Genomic DNA, 14,665 nt, shown 5'->3' on the forward strand with positions numbered 1-14,665 from the left:
GAGAGGGGCTTCCTCTTAAGGGTGACTTCCCTTTGATATAAAAGTGAATTATTTATAGGTATTGACACCCTGCTTGCTTTGCGTGGGATTTTGACAGAGACGAGAAGCACACGGTATTCACCCTTCGTTTCCAAATCATGTTAGGAAGATTAGTGCCGTAAGCCACTGTAAGGGTCTGTTTGAAGCTGACGTGAAAGAAGAGTTTGGATTTGATATCCCGCTTTATCACTACCCGAAGGAGTCTCAAAGCGGCTAACATTCTCCTTCCCTTTCCTCCCCCACAACAAACACTCTGTGAGGTGAGTGGGGCTGAGAGACTTCAGAGAAGTGTGACTAGCCCAAGGTCACCCAGCAGCTGCATGTGGAGGAGCGGAGACGCGAACCCAGTTCACCAGATTACGAGTCTACCACTCTTAACCACTACACCACACTGGTGTACAATCCTGTGCATATTTACTCAGTCCTACTATTCAATCGGCTTACCATCTCCCATTGCAGTGCTGCAGCCTGAGATAAGATGAAATTTCAGATGCAAATCTCAGTATATCAGTAGTAGTGAATGTAATAAATCTTGGAATACAAAGTGCAGCATAATCAGGATTTGGTATTTTGATTCCCAACTACCATATTTTTCGCTCCATAAGATGCACTTTTTCCTCCTAGAAAGTAAGGGGAAATATCTGTGCGTCTTATGGAGCGAATGGTGGTCCCTGGAGCTGAATTGCCCAGGGGCCAAAAGAGGATCATGCTTTTCATTTTACATAGAGAAAAGGGGGTGTTGAAAGGACCCCGCTCAGCAGCTGATCAGCAAGAGATCGGGAGAAAGATAAGAGTCCCGGCCCCCTTTCAGCCCCGCCCTCTTGCCCAGGCCTCCATTGTTGAATTTGCTGCAGAGGGAGGTTGTTTGTTTCCCCAGCGACATGTGACTGCCTGATTAGATTATCTGTCTGGAAAATGTAGAAAAGGCTCCCTTTCCTTTAGAAGCTGCAGAAATGTGAGTTGAACCCCATAAAATGGGGCTTTTCTTCTTTGCTTTTCCCCCTTTGCAAAAGGAGCTTTGCTTTTCCCCCTTTGCAAAAAAAAGCTGTAAAACTTTTAGCTGATCCTCAAAAAAAGGGCTTTTAGAGGAGGAAAACCAGAAAAATATATATTTTTCTTGTTTCCTCCTCTAAAAACGAGGTGCGCCCTATGGAGCGAAAAATACGGTATGTTTTACTCCAAGTAGAGCCATCAAAATTAATGACATGACTAACTTAGGTCCATTAACTTCAATGGCTCTACTTAGGGCATGGCCAACAATGGATACAACCCAGAGTCCTTTAAAATCTGATTTTCATCTCCAGCACCTTTTCTATTTTCTGTGGTGGTTCTTGCCCTTTGGAATTCCTGTTTGGACAGTCCTTTGCCATGTTCTTTCTTGCAGGAATACAAGACACAAGGGGGGGGGGGGACTTTCGTTTCAGTCCACCATGGGGGGGGTGTTTGAAGCAAAATTAAACAAAAAATAAATGGTGTGCCGCATTTATGATTGCAATTCTTGTTGGCATCTTTTACTAGTTTTTATCGCATGTCACAGGTAACAGAGCTTTCCCCTGCTGGAACGTTTTAAAGTTATGAAGGACAATTTATCTTATAGGGTTTTTTATTATTTATTTATATACCTCCTACATGCCTAAGTGGCTTCTAAGAGGTTTACCAGTATGAAATCAATAGATAATTAAAATACACAATTAAACAATTCCATCAAAGCATTAAAAGTATTCATAAAGCCACTTTCGCCCATGAGCAAGAGGTGGCATTGCGGGCGTCACAGCCCGAACACGCGCGATTGGCTGGATTCCCGCCGTCCGTCCGTCCCCCCTGAAGGCCAACCAATCCGGTCGGCTGAGGGGCGTGGCCGGGCATCCCTTTAACTAGGAGACGGCGGGAATCCTTCCCCCTCTCCTTCTCTGCCACCCAGCCTCATCGGTTCTCCCACCCACCCACCCTTTAGGTTAGCTCTTGACCTTGCTATGGACTTGGGTTGGTCGCCCCAGTTGGCTGGGGGGCCTGGTAGGACTTTTCCCCATTTGGGCTAGCCAAATCGGGGTTTTTTCGCCTACCTCGTAGCAATTCGTCACAACTTTTGGTTTGGCGGTTAGGCATTGGATAACACCAATAGAGGTGAGAAGGGGAGGTAGCGCCATCACCTGTCCCTCATTGGAAGGGTATTCCGTTAAAGGTTTCCGTGGGCGTGGCCCTGTCCAAAGCCTAGGGATGTTAGGGCCTAAGGCACACCCCAACGGTGATCACAGGGGAAGTTCCACTTGATAAACATGATAAACAAATTGGAAAGGGGAGAAAATCCCAACAATTGAGGATTGGCAGATTAAATTAGTAGAATATATGAATTTAGCAAAGATGACAGCAGCGATTAGAAATGTCCCAAAACAAAAAATCAAAAGCGAGTGGAAATATGTGGAGGATTACTTGATTAAAGAAGGTATAAAAACGGAATTGGTGATTTGTCTAGAATGAGACACATAAGGGAATATATAGGTGGATAGTATGTTATATGACAGATTGATGCTTTTGCTAGATGGCGGTATTGTATGGTGAGGAAAAGTAAGAAATGTTAAAACGTAGAGGGAAACGATATACAAATGACGGGGAGTCATTTTTTTTATTTTTCATTTTTCATTTTTATTTTTGTTGTTTTTTGGGGGGGTTATTGGTTATCTTTTTTGTGATTGTGTTTGTATTGTATGATTTGCATTTTCTTTGTTGTATATTTGTGTGTGAATGTATTCTTTTAAAATATTTTGAAATAAAGATTATTTATTTTTAAAAAAAGATAAAGATAAGCATCAGTGGGGCTCCCCTTTGTGGTTAACCCTTCACGGACTTCTAACACCCGGGTTGGGGTCAGATATAGTGGTTAGGGTCCAATGCCTAAGCCAATACCGCTCAACATCCGTAACCAATAAAGTTGTGGCCTTTACACCCATTAAAATCTATACAATGTCTCATGTGTCATTATTCACTCGGGGAGGGAGGGACATTGCCACGCAATTTTAAAATGCAATAAAACAAGCCAGTTAAAAAGCATAACCGCTAAAGCGTGTGAAACAACAACTAAAACAATTAGCAAACAAGATCAACTTGTGATCCATACACAGAGAGGGAGAATCTTGCTTTGGTAGGAAGCCCTATCAGATCTTTGCTCATCTGCATCCCCTCTGCATGTCAAAAAATTTGCATGAAGGCTTGGAACAGTTTGTGCTAAGGAACAATTTCATTCAGAGGGATATTTGCTAGCAGAAGCAGCAGCAGGCTGCGTTTGTTGGACAAATATTTGCTAGTCAGAGTGGGAGGTACTCACACTGTCACATAACACAAGCTACTTTAAACACGCGTCTGCATCTGAGTGCCCACATAGCAGCAGCTGCTCAACCCAAAGGGTGATAGTGCCAATCGCAGAGTTCCAACGTTCTCTTCATCCAGAATTTGGGAATCCTCGGCCTCAGCAACCACAGGTAAAGGAGTTACAGAGTTCTCCATGGCCCCACCACTGAAGATTCTTTGGCTTCTCAGAGTCCAAAATCCAATCCCACAATTCAAGTTCCTGAAGAACATCGGTTGTCATTCTTATATGACAGTCAAGTCCCTGTGGGGGTTTTTTGTTTTTGTTTTTACTATGATATAAAAGAAAATATTCTAAAAATGCAATACAGGTGGCATTTGACGCCAGTCAAGCTAGCCAAAATGTACAAGAATATCAATAATCAATGCTGGCGATGTAAAAAGGAAATAGGCACGTACATGCACATGTGGTGGCACTGTAACGAAATCAAAGTGTTTTGGGAAATGGTATACAAAGAATTAAAGAAAATGAATAAATATCCATTTAAGAAAAAAGCGGAGACATTTCTCTTAGGTATGGTGGGCAGGGATATCCAGGCAAAAGATAGGCTTATAATTATGTACGCGACCATTTCAGCAAGGTTATTAATAGCTAAAAACTGGAAATCACAAAGGGTACCAGATAAAGAGGATTGGCAATTAAAAATGTTGACATATTACAATTTGGCATCTAAATATGAGGAGTTAAAAGGGATAAGCGAGATAGAGAGAGAGAGAAATTGGAAGTTATTTAAAGAGTATATGAAATTGTATGTTGAGAAAGCCGATCTCTTGGCAGAATGTTAAAGGCCCAAATAATTGGCATAAAGGAAAACAATGGATATAAGAGATAAAAGAGCATGCAGATAGAGTAAGGATTGATATTAATGCCGTAATGGGGAGGCTGAGACGCAATAGTGGGGGGGGGGAATCAGTGAGGGTGGGGAAAGGGTAGGGAAGGTAAATGTGGCACACGATGTATGTTTTGTTTATGTAATTTATGTTTGTCTATGTAATTTTTTTATGTAATCTCTTGAAAATGTAAAGTTCGAATTTAAAGAAAGTTTATTTTAAGCTAAAAAAAAAAAGTCCCTGTGGTTTTGAAAGTGTCGTGGATGTGTAATCAACAGGCAGCTGTCCAACGTTAGTCAGGAGCCAGGAAGCAGCAGCTGGGCCAGGGAGCTGGAACCAGGGAAGGAGCAGGCAAGAACGACAAAGGCAGGAATTGGATCCAAGGAGCAAAGCAGAAGTCAGAGCAGATGACAAAGCCAGGAATCAGGACCAAAGGGTAAGACAAGGAACACACCAGAGTTAGGCATATCCTCTGCTCGTACAAACTGGAAGCCCTTTTATAGTCCTTCCTGTCCAGGAGGAGCCAAAGACCAGTATGCCTGGGTGAGGCCAGTTCAGGCCTAAAGGTTAATAATAATAATAATAATAATAATTTATTATTTGTACCCCACCCATGTGGCTGGGTCCCCCCAGCCACTCTGGGAGGCCTCCAACAGATATTAAAATACATTAAAATATCGCAGCTTAAAAACTTCCCTAAACAGGGCTGCCTTCAGGTATTTTCTGAATGTCAGATAGTTATTTATCTCTTTGACCTCTGCTGGGAGGGCGTTCCACAGGGCGGGCGCCACTACTGAGAAGGCCCTCTGCCTGGTTCCCTGTAGCTTTGCTTCTTGCAGCAGATATTCCAGATTTATAATTCACCAGATGGGACAGCCACATGCAAACAGCAGCTCCTGAGAGAATATTTTTGAATACCACCCTATTATAGGGGGCAGGGCTAGATTTGGAAGGCTTCCTGCCTCTCCTTCCTGGATTCCTGTCACATTCCATTATCCACAGGCTTCTACTGCCCCTCCGCTAGGGCATATATGGAAGGTAGCATTCTGCAGGCTTCGTTCAGTGTTTTATACATTGGCGTTGCTAAGCCTCCTTTCTCTCATACGGTGCACCTGTTGGGTTTTCCTCATCATCATCGTAAACTTTATTGCACTGGCTAAAGGAATTGGATTTTCACCAGACTCTTGTTTTATGAGATGCAGTATAAGCAGTTTTGGTTTTGTGGTTTACGAAAGACTGTATCTGGAACCTTCTCAGATAGAAAGCACATTTACTTCACTTTCCGAATTGTTAATGATGATTAATGGTCTGCCAGAGGAATGGGGAGAGAAGGGGGGGGGAGCCCAGGAAGGAACAGCCTCACCTTCCAGCTCTTCGGGTTCATAACGAATGTTGACAACATTTCTGGTACCTCCCAGATCCACAACAGCCTCATCCTCCGGTGCCTGGTAGAGAAACAATGAGGGTGCGTCACACATATTATTAACACAAAAATCTATGCATCTACCCCATGAACCAGATTAAAGAACAGTGGAGTTCAATGCTGATTCCTGTTCAAGAATACTGTAGATTTCTGACACATACAAATACTCTTTCCCCTCTGTTGAACAGTCACATGTAAACATTGGCCTACCCAAATATAGCCAGACGTTTGTCTGTACATACACAATCAGTTCCTCTCACATACATTTTGGGATACCTTTGGAAATATCTGCAATATAAACAGCATTACAGTGGTACCCTGTTTCTCCTAAAATAAGACATAGCCATAAAATAAGCCATAGCAGGATTTCTATGCATTTGCGAAATATAAGCCGTTCCCCGAAAATAAGCCATACCCCGAAAATAAGCCATAGTGACGTGGTACCTCCCATTAAAACAGCCTGGGGAGGCGTGGCTATGCAGCGTACCGATGCGACACGGTTAAAATAAGACATCCCCTGAAAATAAGCCATACTGTGTTTTTTTGAGCAAAAAAAAATATAAGACGGTGTCTTATTTTAGGAGAAACACGGTACCTCGGGTTAAGAACTTAATCCGTTCTGGAGGTCCGTTCTTAACCTGAAACCGTTCTTAACCTGAGGTACCACTTTAGCTAATGGGGCTTCCCGCTGCCGTCGCGCCACCCGGAGCACGATTTCTGTTCTCACCCTGAAGCAAAGTTCTTAACCTGAGGTACTATTTCTGGGTTAGCGGAGTCTGTAACCTGAAGCGTCTGTAACCCGAGGTTCATATTCTATGGCTTCGTGGCAATGTTTGCTATAGCAATGTGGATGCAAGCAGCCAATACGTGGTCTTACGTCTATTCAATAAAATTGTGCAGTCATGTAAGATTGGTCTAGTGGCTGCTGATATCATAAAACATCACTATTCCTTTGCTAGGAAATGCTATTCCTTTGCATTTCCTAGAGGGAAGAGGTTACAAGTTATCTAAACACCAGTCAATTGCTTTGACCTTCTTCTCAAATTTTCGTCAATACTTCAGCGCTGATCCAAAACATTGTGTGGCCTCACAGGGCCCCCACCCCATCCCCTAGGCTAAGGTCAGTGGCGTAGCATCAGTTGCCGGTGCCTGGGGCAGGTGCACATGTGCCAGGCAGGAAGCACATAGACTGGGAGTGGGTGCCAGCCCAGCCCTCACCACCACCACTGGAGTGACCTCACTCCCACCAGAGCAAAGCATGGCCACACTGAGCTGTCTGCCTGCCAGCGCTGGGGGGAGTCTAGCTGACCAACATGGCCCTTGGCGGGTGGGGAGGAGTATCAGGCCAGGCTGTGCTGGGGGCACCTGCATGGGGGCATCTGGTTCAAACCCACTCAAAAACTGTGTGCCTGGGGCCACAGCCCCCCTGGCACCCTCCACACTATGCCCCTGGCTATGGTCATGTATTGCTGCACCAAAGGCCACTTTTTGTCTTCATTTATTTCCCCACATCCACATACTTCATGACATCTGAAGCATATCCCTTCCTTCTCCTGCCTAGCAAAGCCAGCCTTTCCTCCTGCCCCAGTTCAAAAGTAGGAGAAGAGGCAGAGATGTGTGGCATTACAGCAGCTTACTTGCCCTTTGTGCCAAAGGGACTCACAATCCAAATTTAGATGTGGGGGGTGGGAAACGTCAAGTTAAAATTCAGATCATGCATCAACACTCGTTTTTTTCAAGTCCTAAAGAATAATTAAGGCTATTAAAGCTTAGCAGGACGGAGAAGCAACAATCTTGTTTAGTCCTTCTCTCTGTTTCCTGACACTGAAGCTTGGCTGGGGAGAAGGATTATTCCTCTCTCATCAAAGAAGTGGAAACTGGATCCATTTCAGACTTGTGGCACTTACTATATAGCCTGATAAAGCTCTTCCTCACAGGACACAGTGATTCCATGCATCATTTTAATAATTAGATAGATAGAGGAGAAAGGACACTTTGCTAATTTCAACCTCCAGTACCACTCTTTTATTTGTTTTTCTTCCCTCAACCTAGAAAGATAAATAATGCATATTAATCTTTCATAGCTCTGCTGAAGGCAGAATTTCCCATAGGGAAAAGCAAAAGCTTTCTTTCCAACAGTAATGAGCAATAGCAGGGGCAGCTTCTGCACCTCAATATTTGTGAGCAGGGGGCTGAGCCCCCCCCCAATATTGAGGGGGCCCCCAAAACAGATCAGCCTCCCTGCAAACACGCCCTCCGTGCTCCCCATTCCCCGGCCGACGGGCGAGTACTTGTGTACTGGGCAGGGATGGAGGGCGGAGGTGGATATTTACTCACCGTGCTCTCCAGCCCCTGTCAATGCAATGGGGATGTCTGCAGCGGGGCTCCTGATTCACGCCGCCGCCCCCCAGATTGCACACTGGGGGCAACAACCCCCATGGCACCCTCCACATTGTGCATATAACATCAAACAACGCTGGGTCCCCTCAATGTGGGAGGCAAGCTAGCGCCCCTGAGCATCAGCAAAACTACAAGATCCAAAAATTCATGAAGAGACAGAGTTGCTGCCAGGATCTGCCCAAACTAGAGTTCAAACTGAGGGTATTGTATTCTCAGTTGCTCGAAGAAGAAGAAGAAGAAGAAGAAGAAGAAGAAGAAGAAGAGTTTGGATTTGATATCCCGCTTTTCACTACCCGAAGGAGTCTCAAAGCGGCTAACATTCTCCTTTCCCTTCCTCCCCCACAACAAACACTCTGTGAGGTGAGTGAGGCTGAGAGACTTCGAAGAAGTGTGACTAGCCCAAGGTCACCCAGCAGCTGCATGTGGAGGAGTGGAGACACGAACCCGGTTCCCCAGATTATGAGTCTACCACTCTTAACTACTACACCACACTGTGTGGCCGGGGAAACACAGCCAGATGGGCGGGATATAATTAATTAATATGAGTCCACTGCTCTTAACCACTATACCACACTGGCTCTCTTAGGCTTTCCTCGCCATTGCATCTTCATTTTATTTTTTTCTATTCCTGCAAGAATACTGCACGTCGGAAGCTAGCACAACAGAAAAGGGAGCTGAACCAGAACCTCTCACATTTCCCGCCTAGTTTTCCCACCAGCAGAGAGTCTTTTACATAGAGGATCATTTAAAATAAATAAATCAACGCCTCCAGTTGCAGTCTAAAATGACAGCGCATTCTAGCACCATCACCGCCATCACCTCCTTCTCATAGAACTCATCCTGCTGCCTCCTGTGTAGATCCAGAGTCATGCCTGCTCTGTACATGCAGCAGAATGCACTGCGAGCAGACAGTTTTTCCGGGTCATGTGGCCAGCATGACTAAGCCGCTTCTGGCGAAACCAGAGCAGTGCATGGAAACGCCGTTTGTCGGCAAGGTGATGTCTTTGCTTTTTAAGATGCTGTCTAGGTTTGTCATTGCTTTTCTCCCAAGAAGCAGGCGTCTTCTAATTTCGTGACTGCTGTCACCATCTGCAGTGATCATGGAGCCCCCCCTCCTGTCTAGGATTAAACCACCCTAAAACAGTAAAAGGCACAGGACAGGGGCTAGTAAAAAAAAAGGAAAGGCTGGCAACTCTAATTCAGTTATATCACTAGAGCCAGGTATTGGCTTTATTTGACAGTAACCTTTATTTGAATGTTGTTGCTCTGATTGAGCTTTGGAGCCTGGTTTCCTGTAAGGTGCTTAAGTGTAAGCGCTTCTGCTATGGTAACATTAACACCATCAACTCACAGTGTGAAGTTGTAACACTACAATTACACCACAATTGAATTAGGCTGCAATCCTACACCACTTACCTGGGAGTAAGCCTCACATGAATTACATAGTTCTCGCGTCTGAAAAGAAAGCTATAGCCTTAGCACTGTTAACCAATGCTCTAAGTAATTACGGCCAGCCAAACTGAGAGCCAGTGTGGTGTAGTGGTTAAGAGCGGTAGACTCGTAATCTGGGGAACCGGGTTCGCGTCTCCGCTCCTCCACATGCAGCTGCTGGGTGACCTTGGGCTACTCACACTTCTTTGAAGTCTCTCAGCCCCACTCACCTCACGGAGTGTTTGTTGTGGGGGAGGAAGGGAAAGGAGAATGTTAGCCGCTTTGAGACTCATTCGGGTAGTGATAAAGCAGGATATCAAATCCAAACTCTTCTTCTAAAAGAAACAGAAAATACTAAATACAAGTCCTAAGGGTTTTAGCCCAGTGTTTTTCAACCTTTTTTGGGCAAGGGCACACTTGTTTTATGAAAAAAATCACGAGGCACACCACCATTAGAAAATGTTTAAAAAAAATAACTCTGTGCCTATATTGACTATATATAAAGTAATACTCTGGAATAGGAATCAAATAAACACAATTTTCCCATGGCACACCAGGCAACATCTTGCCGCACACTAGTATGCCGCGGAACAGTGGTTGAAAAACACTGTTTTAGCCATTTGCAGGGCTTCCAGTGGGGACTCGTCCTTCCTAATAAAAGTGCTTTACCTGCAAGTTCCTGAATGATGTCATGGTTATCTTCCGAAGCCGTGCAAGGTCAGAAAGAAAGAAGAATTAATCTTCTTCTACAATTATGTTCAAGGATCCAGATCCTGGGCTAAGTTCTCTTCTGGTGCAAGTCTGGGTAGCCGAAGGGAGGCTCGAGTCCATTCCATGCACCCATTTAGCTGACTAGGTATTGACCCCAATAGAAGCCACTTGCTACTTTTTAAAGCATCTCTTTTAGACAATCTTTTTTTTAATGGGCAGGTGGGGAGGGGAGGGGAAAAGGTTGAACCATTGAAGATGCTGCTTCGGCTGGGTTTCCTCACTAACTCTACTCCCAGAGCCACATGACCTTCATTACTATGACAGCATGGAACACAGCAGCATGAATATTCCAAATGATAACCCATCCTTCTGTCTCATCAAATCCATTCTTAAGGAGCTTTCTTGGAAAGTAAGGGGAGCGGGAGAGAAGGATGTAAACCTTGAGGCTTTCAGCCCTGTTCCCACAACTTCCTTGACCACCGGGCTTCATCAGATTGCCCATCTGGTAAGAAGCCAGAGTTCTTTTGTTTATAGGCTAGCCATGTGAAAAAGAAGGCGACTCTTTAAAAGTTGTGTAGAGGAGGGGATTGGGAGCAGGTGTAGGTGTCGTAGCAACAGGGGCCTATAAATATTTGTCTTGGGTTGGGGTCCATCCCAGTTCCCAGAGGGGAGAGAACTAATATATTCCCATCACATCTCAAGGTGGATTTTAATGGGAAATCCTTTAAAATCCACCCAAAGCACTTTAAAGAATAGTATTTATGGGGGGGGGGTTCATCCCTCCCCTAACAAAAAAACAAAAAACAGGGCATCCAGCCACCTACAGCCTGAGCAGTTAATGCACAAGGCTCCTTGCACACCACACATTTTGAAGAAGGAGAATGAGAAGGAGGAGGAGGAGGAGGAGGAGGAGGAGGAGGAGGAGGAGGAGGAAGAGGAGGAGCTTGGATTTGATATCCCGCTTTATCAATACCCGAAGGAGTCTCAAAGCAGCTCACATTCTCCTTTCCCTTCCTCCCCCACAACAAACACTCTGTGAGGTGAGTGAGGCTCAGAGGTGTCAAAGAAGTGTGACTAGCCCAAGGTCACCCAGCAGCTGCATGTGGAGGAGCGGAGACGCGAACCCCGTTCACCAGATTACGAGTCTACCACTCTTAACCACTACACCACACTGGCTCTTTTGAATGCACATACAGTTAAAGTCCTCTTAGGAGGGAGGAGACTTAATGTAAAGACTCACTAGCTGCTGAAACTGTGGGTGGTTAGATGCCCTGTTTAAGTTTAAAAGGGGGAATTGGGGGTGGGGGGACAGAGGTAGGCACAGTCCTCTGTAGGAACCACTGCCCCTACAGATGCTGCTGAACTGCACCCAGGAAAAAATAGGGGCCATTACCAGGGCCAGATACAAGAAAATAGGGTGCCTATCACAAGAAAAGAGGAAACAAAATATAAAATTAAAAAATCCTTCCAGTAGCACCTTAGAGACCAACTAAGTTTGTTCTTGGTATGATCTTTCGTGTGCATGCACACTTCTTCAGATACACTTCATGCATGCATATGTACATTATCTGCGCATTCTAACACAGGCTGCAGTCCTAAGCACACTTACCTGCGTATAAGCTCCCTTGTACACAGTAGGACGAACTTCTGAATAAACATGCATAAGGTTGCACTATTGGGTTTTTTTAGGATATATTTCCCTCCTTCTGAAACTCATGAGGGAGCTCTGTGTTGAAAATTCTCTTTCCGACTTCCGGCGGCGACGCCATCGCCGGGTGGTCGAAGGCTGCCTCGGTCTCGAGGCGCCTTGTCCATCCCGGGGGTCAGGAGCCGCGCTACCGCAGCGCGCGGCTCCGTTTGGGGTGCGGGAAGAGCGTCCCGCACCCTGGGCTCCCCGGCTGTGCCCGCGGAGGCTCCGAACCCTTCCCCTGCCCCCCCTGTAAAGGGGGAGTGGGGGTGAAGGGACAACCGGAGCCGGGCTTCAGGGGACATGCCCCAACCGGGATGCAAATGCGGCGACAAAGCCCGCGGTGAGCGTCCAAGTTCTACCTGCGAAGAATGGAGCTAAAAACCCGGTGGTCGTGAGTAAAGATTTGGATTAAAAATCGCGTTTTTGGAACGATCCGGGGGGAAGGGGAAAGGTAGCCTGCCTCCCTCCCTTCGAGCCGAAGAATGTAACCAAATGAGGGTTTACTGCTACAGAATTGGTTTCAATGTAGCTAAAATTGACACATGAGACTGGCAAACTCTTTTTTTCGGGCAGTTAATTAGAGGAAAATATCTCCATTTAAAGTTGCGGTGTTTGCGCTTCAGCACAGAAAAATGGCGTTGAACAAAGAGGAAAGCAGAAATACAACACCCACTTCCTCCTCCTCTGCCAGTATGCTGGGTTTTGTCCTTGAACTGGTATTGAACTCTGGACTAACAGATGAACAGAGACTCATTGCCTTGAAGGTGGAACTTGTTTATAGAAAAGTCAAAGTCTTGTGTGGGGATCTGAAAGGGAACCAATTGCCCACAGAGGAGGCTTTTAAAACTTTTGACACTTATGAAGAATGTCTTGCTAATGAGCTGAGAGAGTGGATGGAAAGATGGAGAGAACTGAGTGAGCAACTTCGGAGAAGAAATTCGCTTTTTGGGGGTGGCAGCCCCAAGGCGACGTTAAGATTTGTTATATCCAGTCCCCGGGGTGTGAGCTCGGGGACCAGGGACAGAGAATTAAGGTATTTACAAGAAGAAAAGGAACGTTACAAAGAACCGAAGAAGCAGGGAGATGATGAGATGGACACCTCTGAACTCGTGGCAAGAAGAGACATGGACTGTGCCTGGATCTGTGGACGTTGGGAGAGAGAAGTTACACGGATGTTCAGTGCCGATGCCACCAGGAGAAGAATAATGGACAGAGGGGGTGTGGGGTGAAGTCTTAAACAAAATTTAAAGTAGTCTAACACGGCAAATCGAAAGTGGAGGGTGAATACTGTCAACAATACTCTGTTATATTTTTGTTTGTATATGAAAGGAGATATTTCAAGTTTTTATGTTATTAGCAGTAATCTTAAGGATAGAAGAATTAGATTTGATGCGAGGAGCAAGATTAAGACTTAGATTAAGTTAAGAAATTGATAAGATTGAATTAAGAAGAACTAGGATGAGGTATTAATATGGTGATGTATTTACTAGTAAGGTGTTGAAAAAGATAATTTGATGTAAATATATAATTGAACTAATTTTTTTTTTTTTTTTTTTTTTTTTTTCAGAAGAAATGGTTATAAAATAGATTAAGGATATAAAATCGAAGGTGAAAAGGCAGGGGAAGTCAATGGTCAAGATATGGAAAAAGAAATTTTTCTTTTTAGAAAGATACTATAAGAATCTTGACACTGTTTGTATTTGTCATATTTGTTTTGTATTTGTGGGTGTGGGTGAGGGTATATGTTGTTTGGAAAAATGCCAATAAATTCTTATAAAAAAAAAAAGAAAATTCTCTTTCCTACAGCAGACAAGCCTTTCCGACGACGATGCCTGTTAACAGGCAAGCTCTGCTTGAAATGTCATCACTGGCGTAATAGGGCATCCAAAATGAAAAACGACACCAATCAGTTAAAATTAGATGGTGACCATGGCCTTCAGCCCTGTGCCCCATATTGCTGTTTAACAATGGGGGGAAACACAAAAGTAAACATCTGGAGAAAACAGAATATGCAGCCCAAGGAAAATGCAAAGAATCAGTTTCCTTCTGGGCACATTTTTTAGCTGATCTGCATGTTGGAGTTATTAATCTACATGTTAAATTAAGAGCACACAGTACTGGCTGCTGCAACTGCATCACTTTAGACTGCAGGTGAAGAATTGCTTGTTTGAATGGTCCCTAATGTAAATAGCCTTCCAGAATAAAATAAACTAGTAGCCTGGGAAGAAGCTAGGCTTTTGAAGTGACAGTGAAATTCCCAAAACTTACAGCAATTGCCAGATTCTACGTCAGTGGAGGTTTTATTTAATTCCATGCTCTACAGAACAGCTGAAGTCAAGTCCATTTCTCAATCCCCACAACTATAAATATCTTCCTAACAACAGAGTGTTTTAAAGTCATTGTTGGGGGTCTTTTATTAGTAGCAGTGCAGTGTACGCACTGTGGTCAACAGTTGTCTAACAGAACACTTATTGACAGAAGTATTCCTACGTTATATGAGAAATCATAAATCAAATTGTTCCCAGGTCTGGGTGCACAATTGTTCTCCTTATGAACACACACACACACACACACACACACACACACTAGAGATATGGAGAAAATTCAATAAAAAAAATACTTTTTAAAGAAAACCCTAGAGAAATCAATGTCTTCATAAATATGAAAGATTCAAGCTCTACCATTGGACACTCACTTCGGAGTTGGTTATTTAGTATTCGTCTCCAGTTATGCAGTGAAGACAGATAACTTTTCATGCATATCTGTCAACTTTCCCT

The 14,665-nt window shown here is 44.4% G+C and overlaps 1 protein-coding gene across 1 annotated transcript in view; it reads right to left on the bottom strand.

Moving 5' to 3' along the window:
- SLC4A8 (solute carrier family 4 member 8) overlaps positions 1-14,665 on the bottom strand; it is a 96,894-nt gene that overhangs the window by 61,688 nt on the left and 20,541 nt on the right. Inside the window, exon 2 of the mRNA XM_033142645.1 lies at positions 5,597-5,678. Coding sequence (XP_032998536.1) covers positions 5,597-5,678 — 82 coding nt within the window. The remainder of the gene's footprint in view (positions 1-5,596; positions 5,679-14,665) is intronic.

This window comes from Lacerta agilis, chromosome 2, assembly GCF_009819535.1.
Source record: "Lacerta agilis isolate rLacAgi1 chromosome 2, rLacAgi1.pri, whole genome shotgun sequence".
NCBI lineage: Eukaryota > Metazoa > Chordata > Lepidosauria > Squamata > Lacertidae > Lacerta > Lacerta agilis.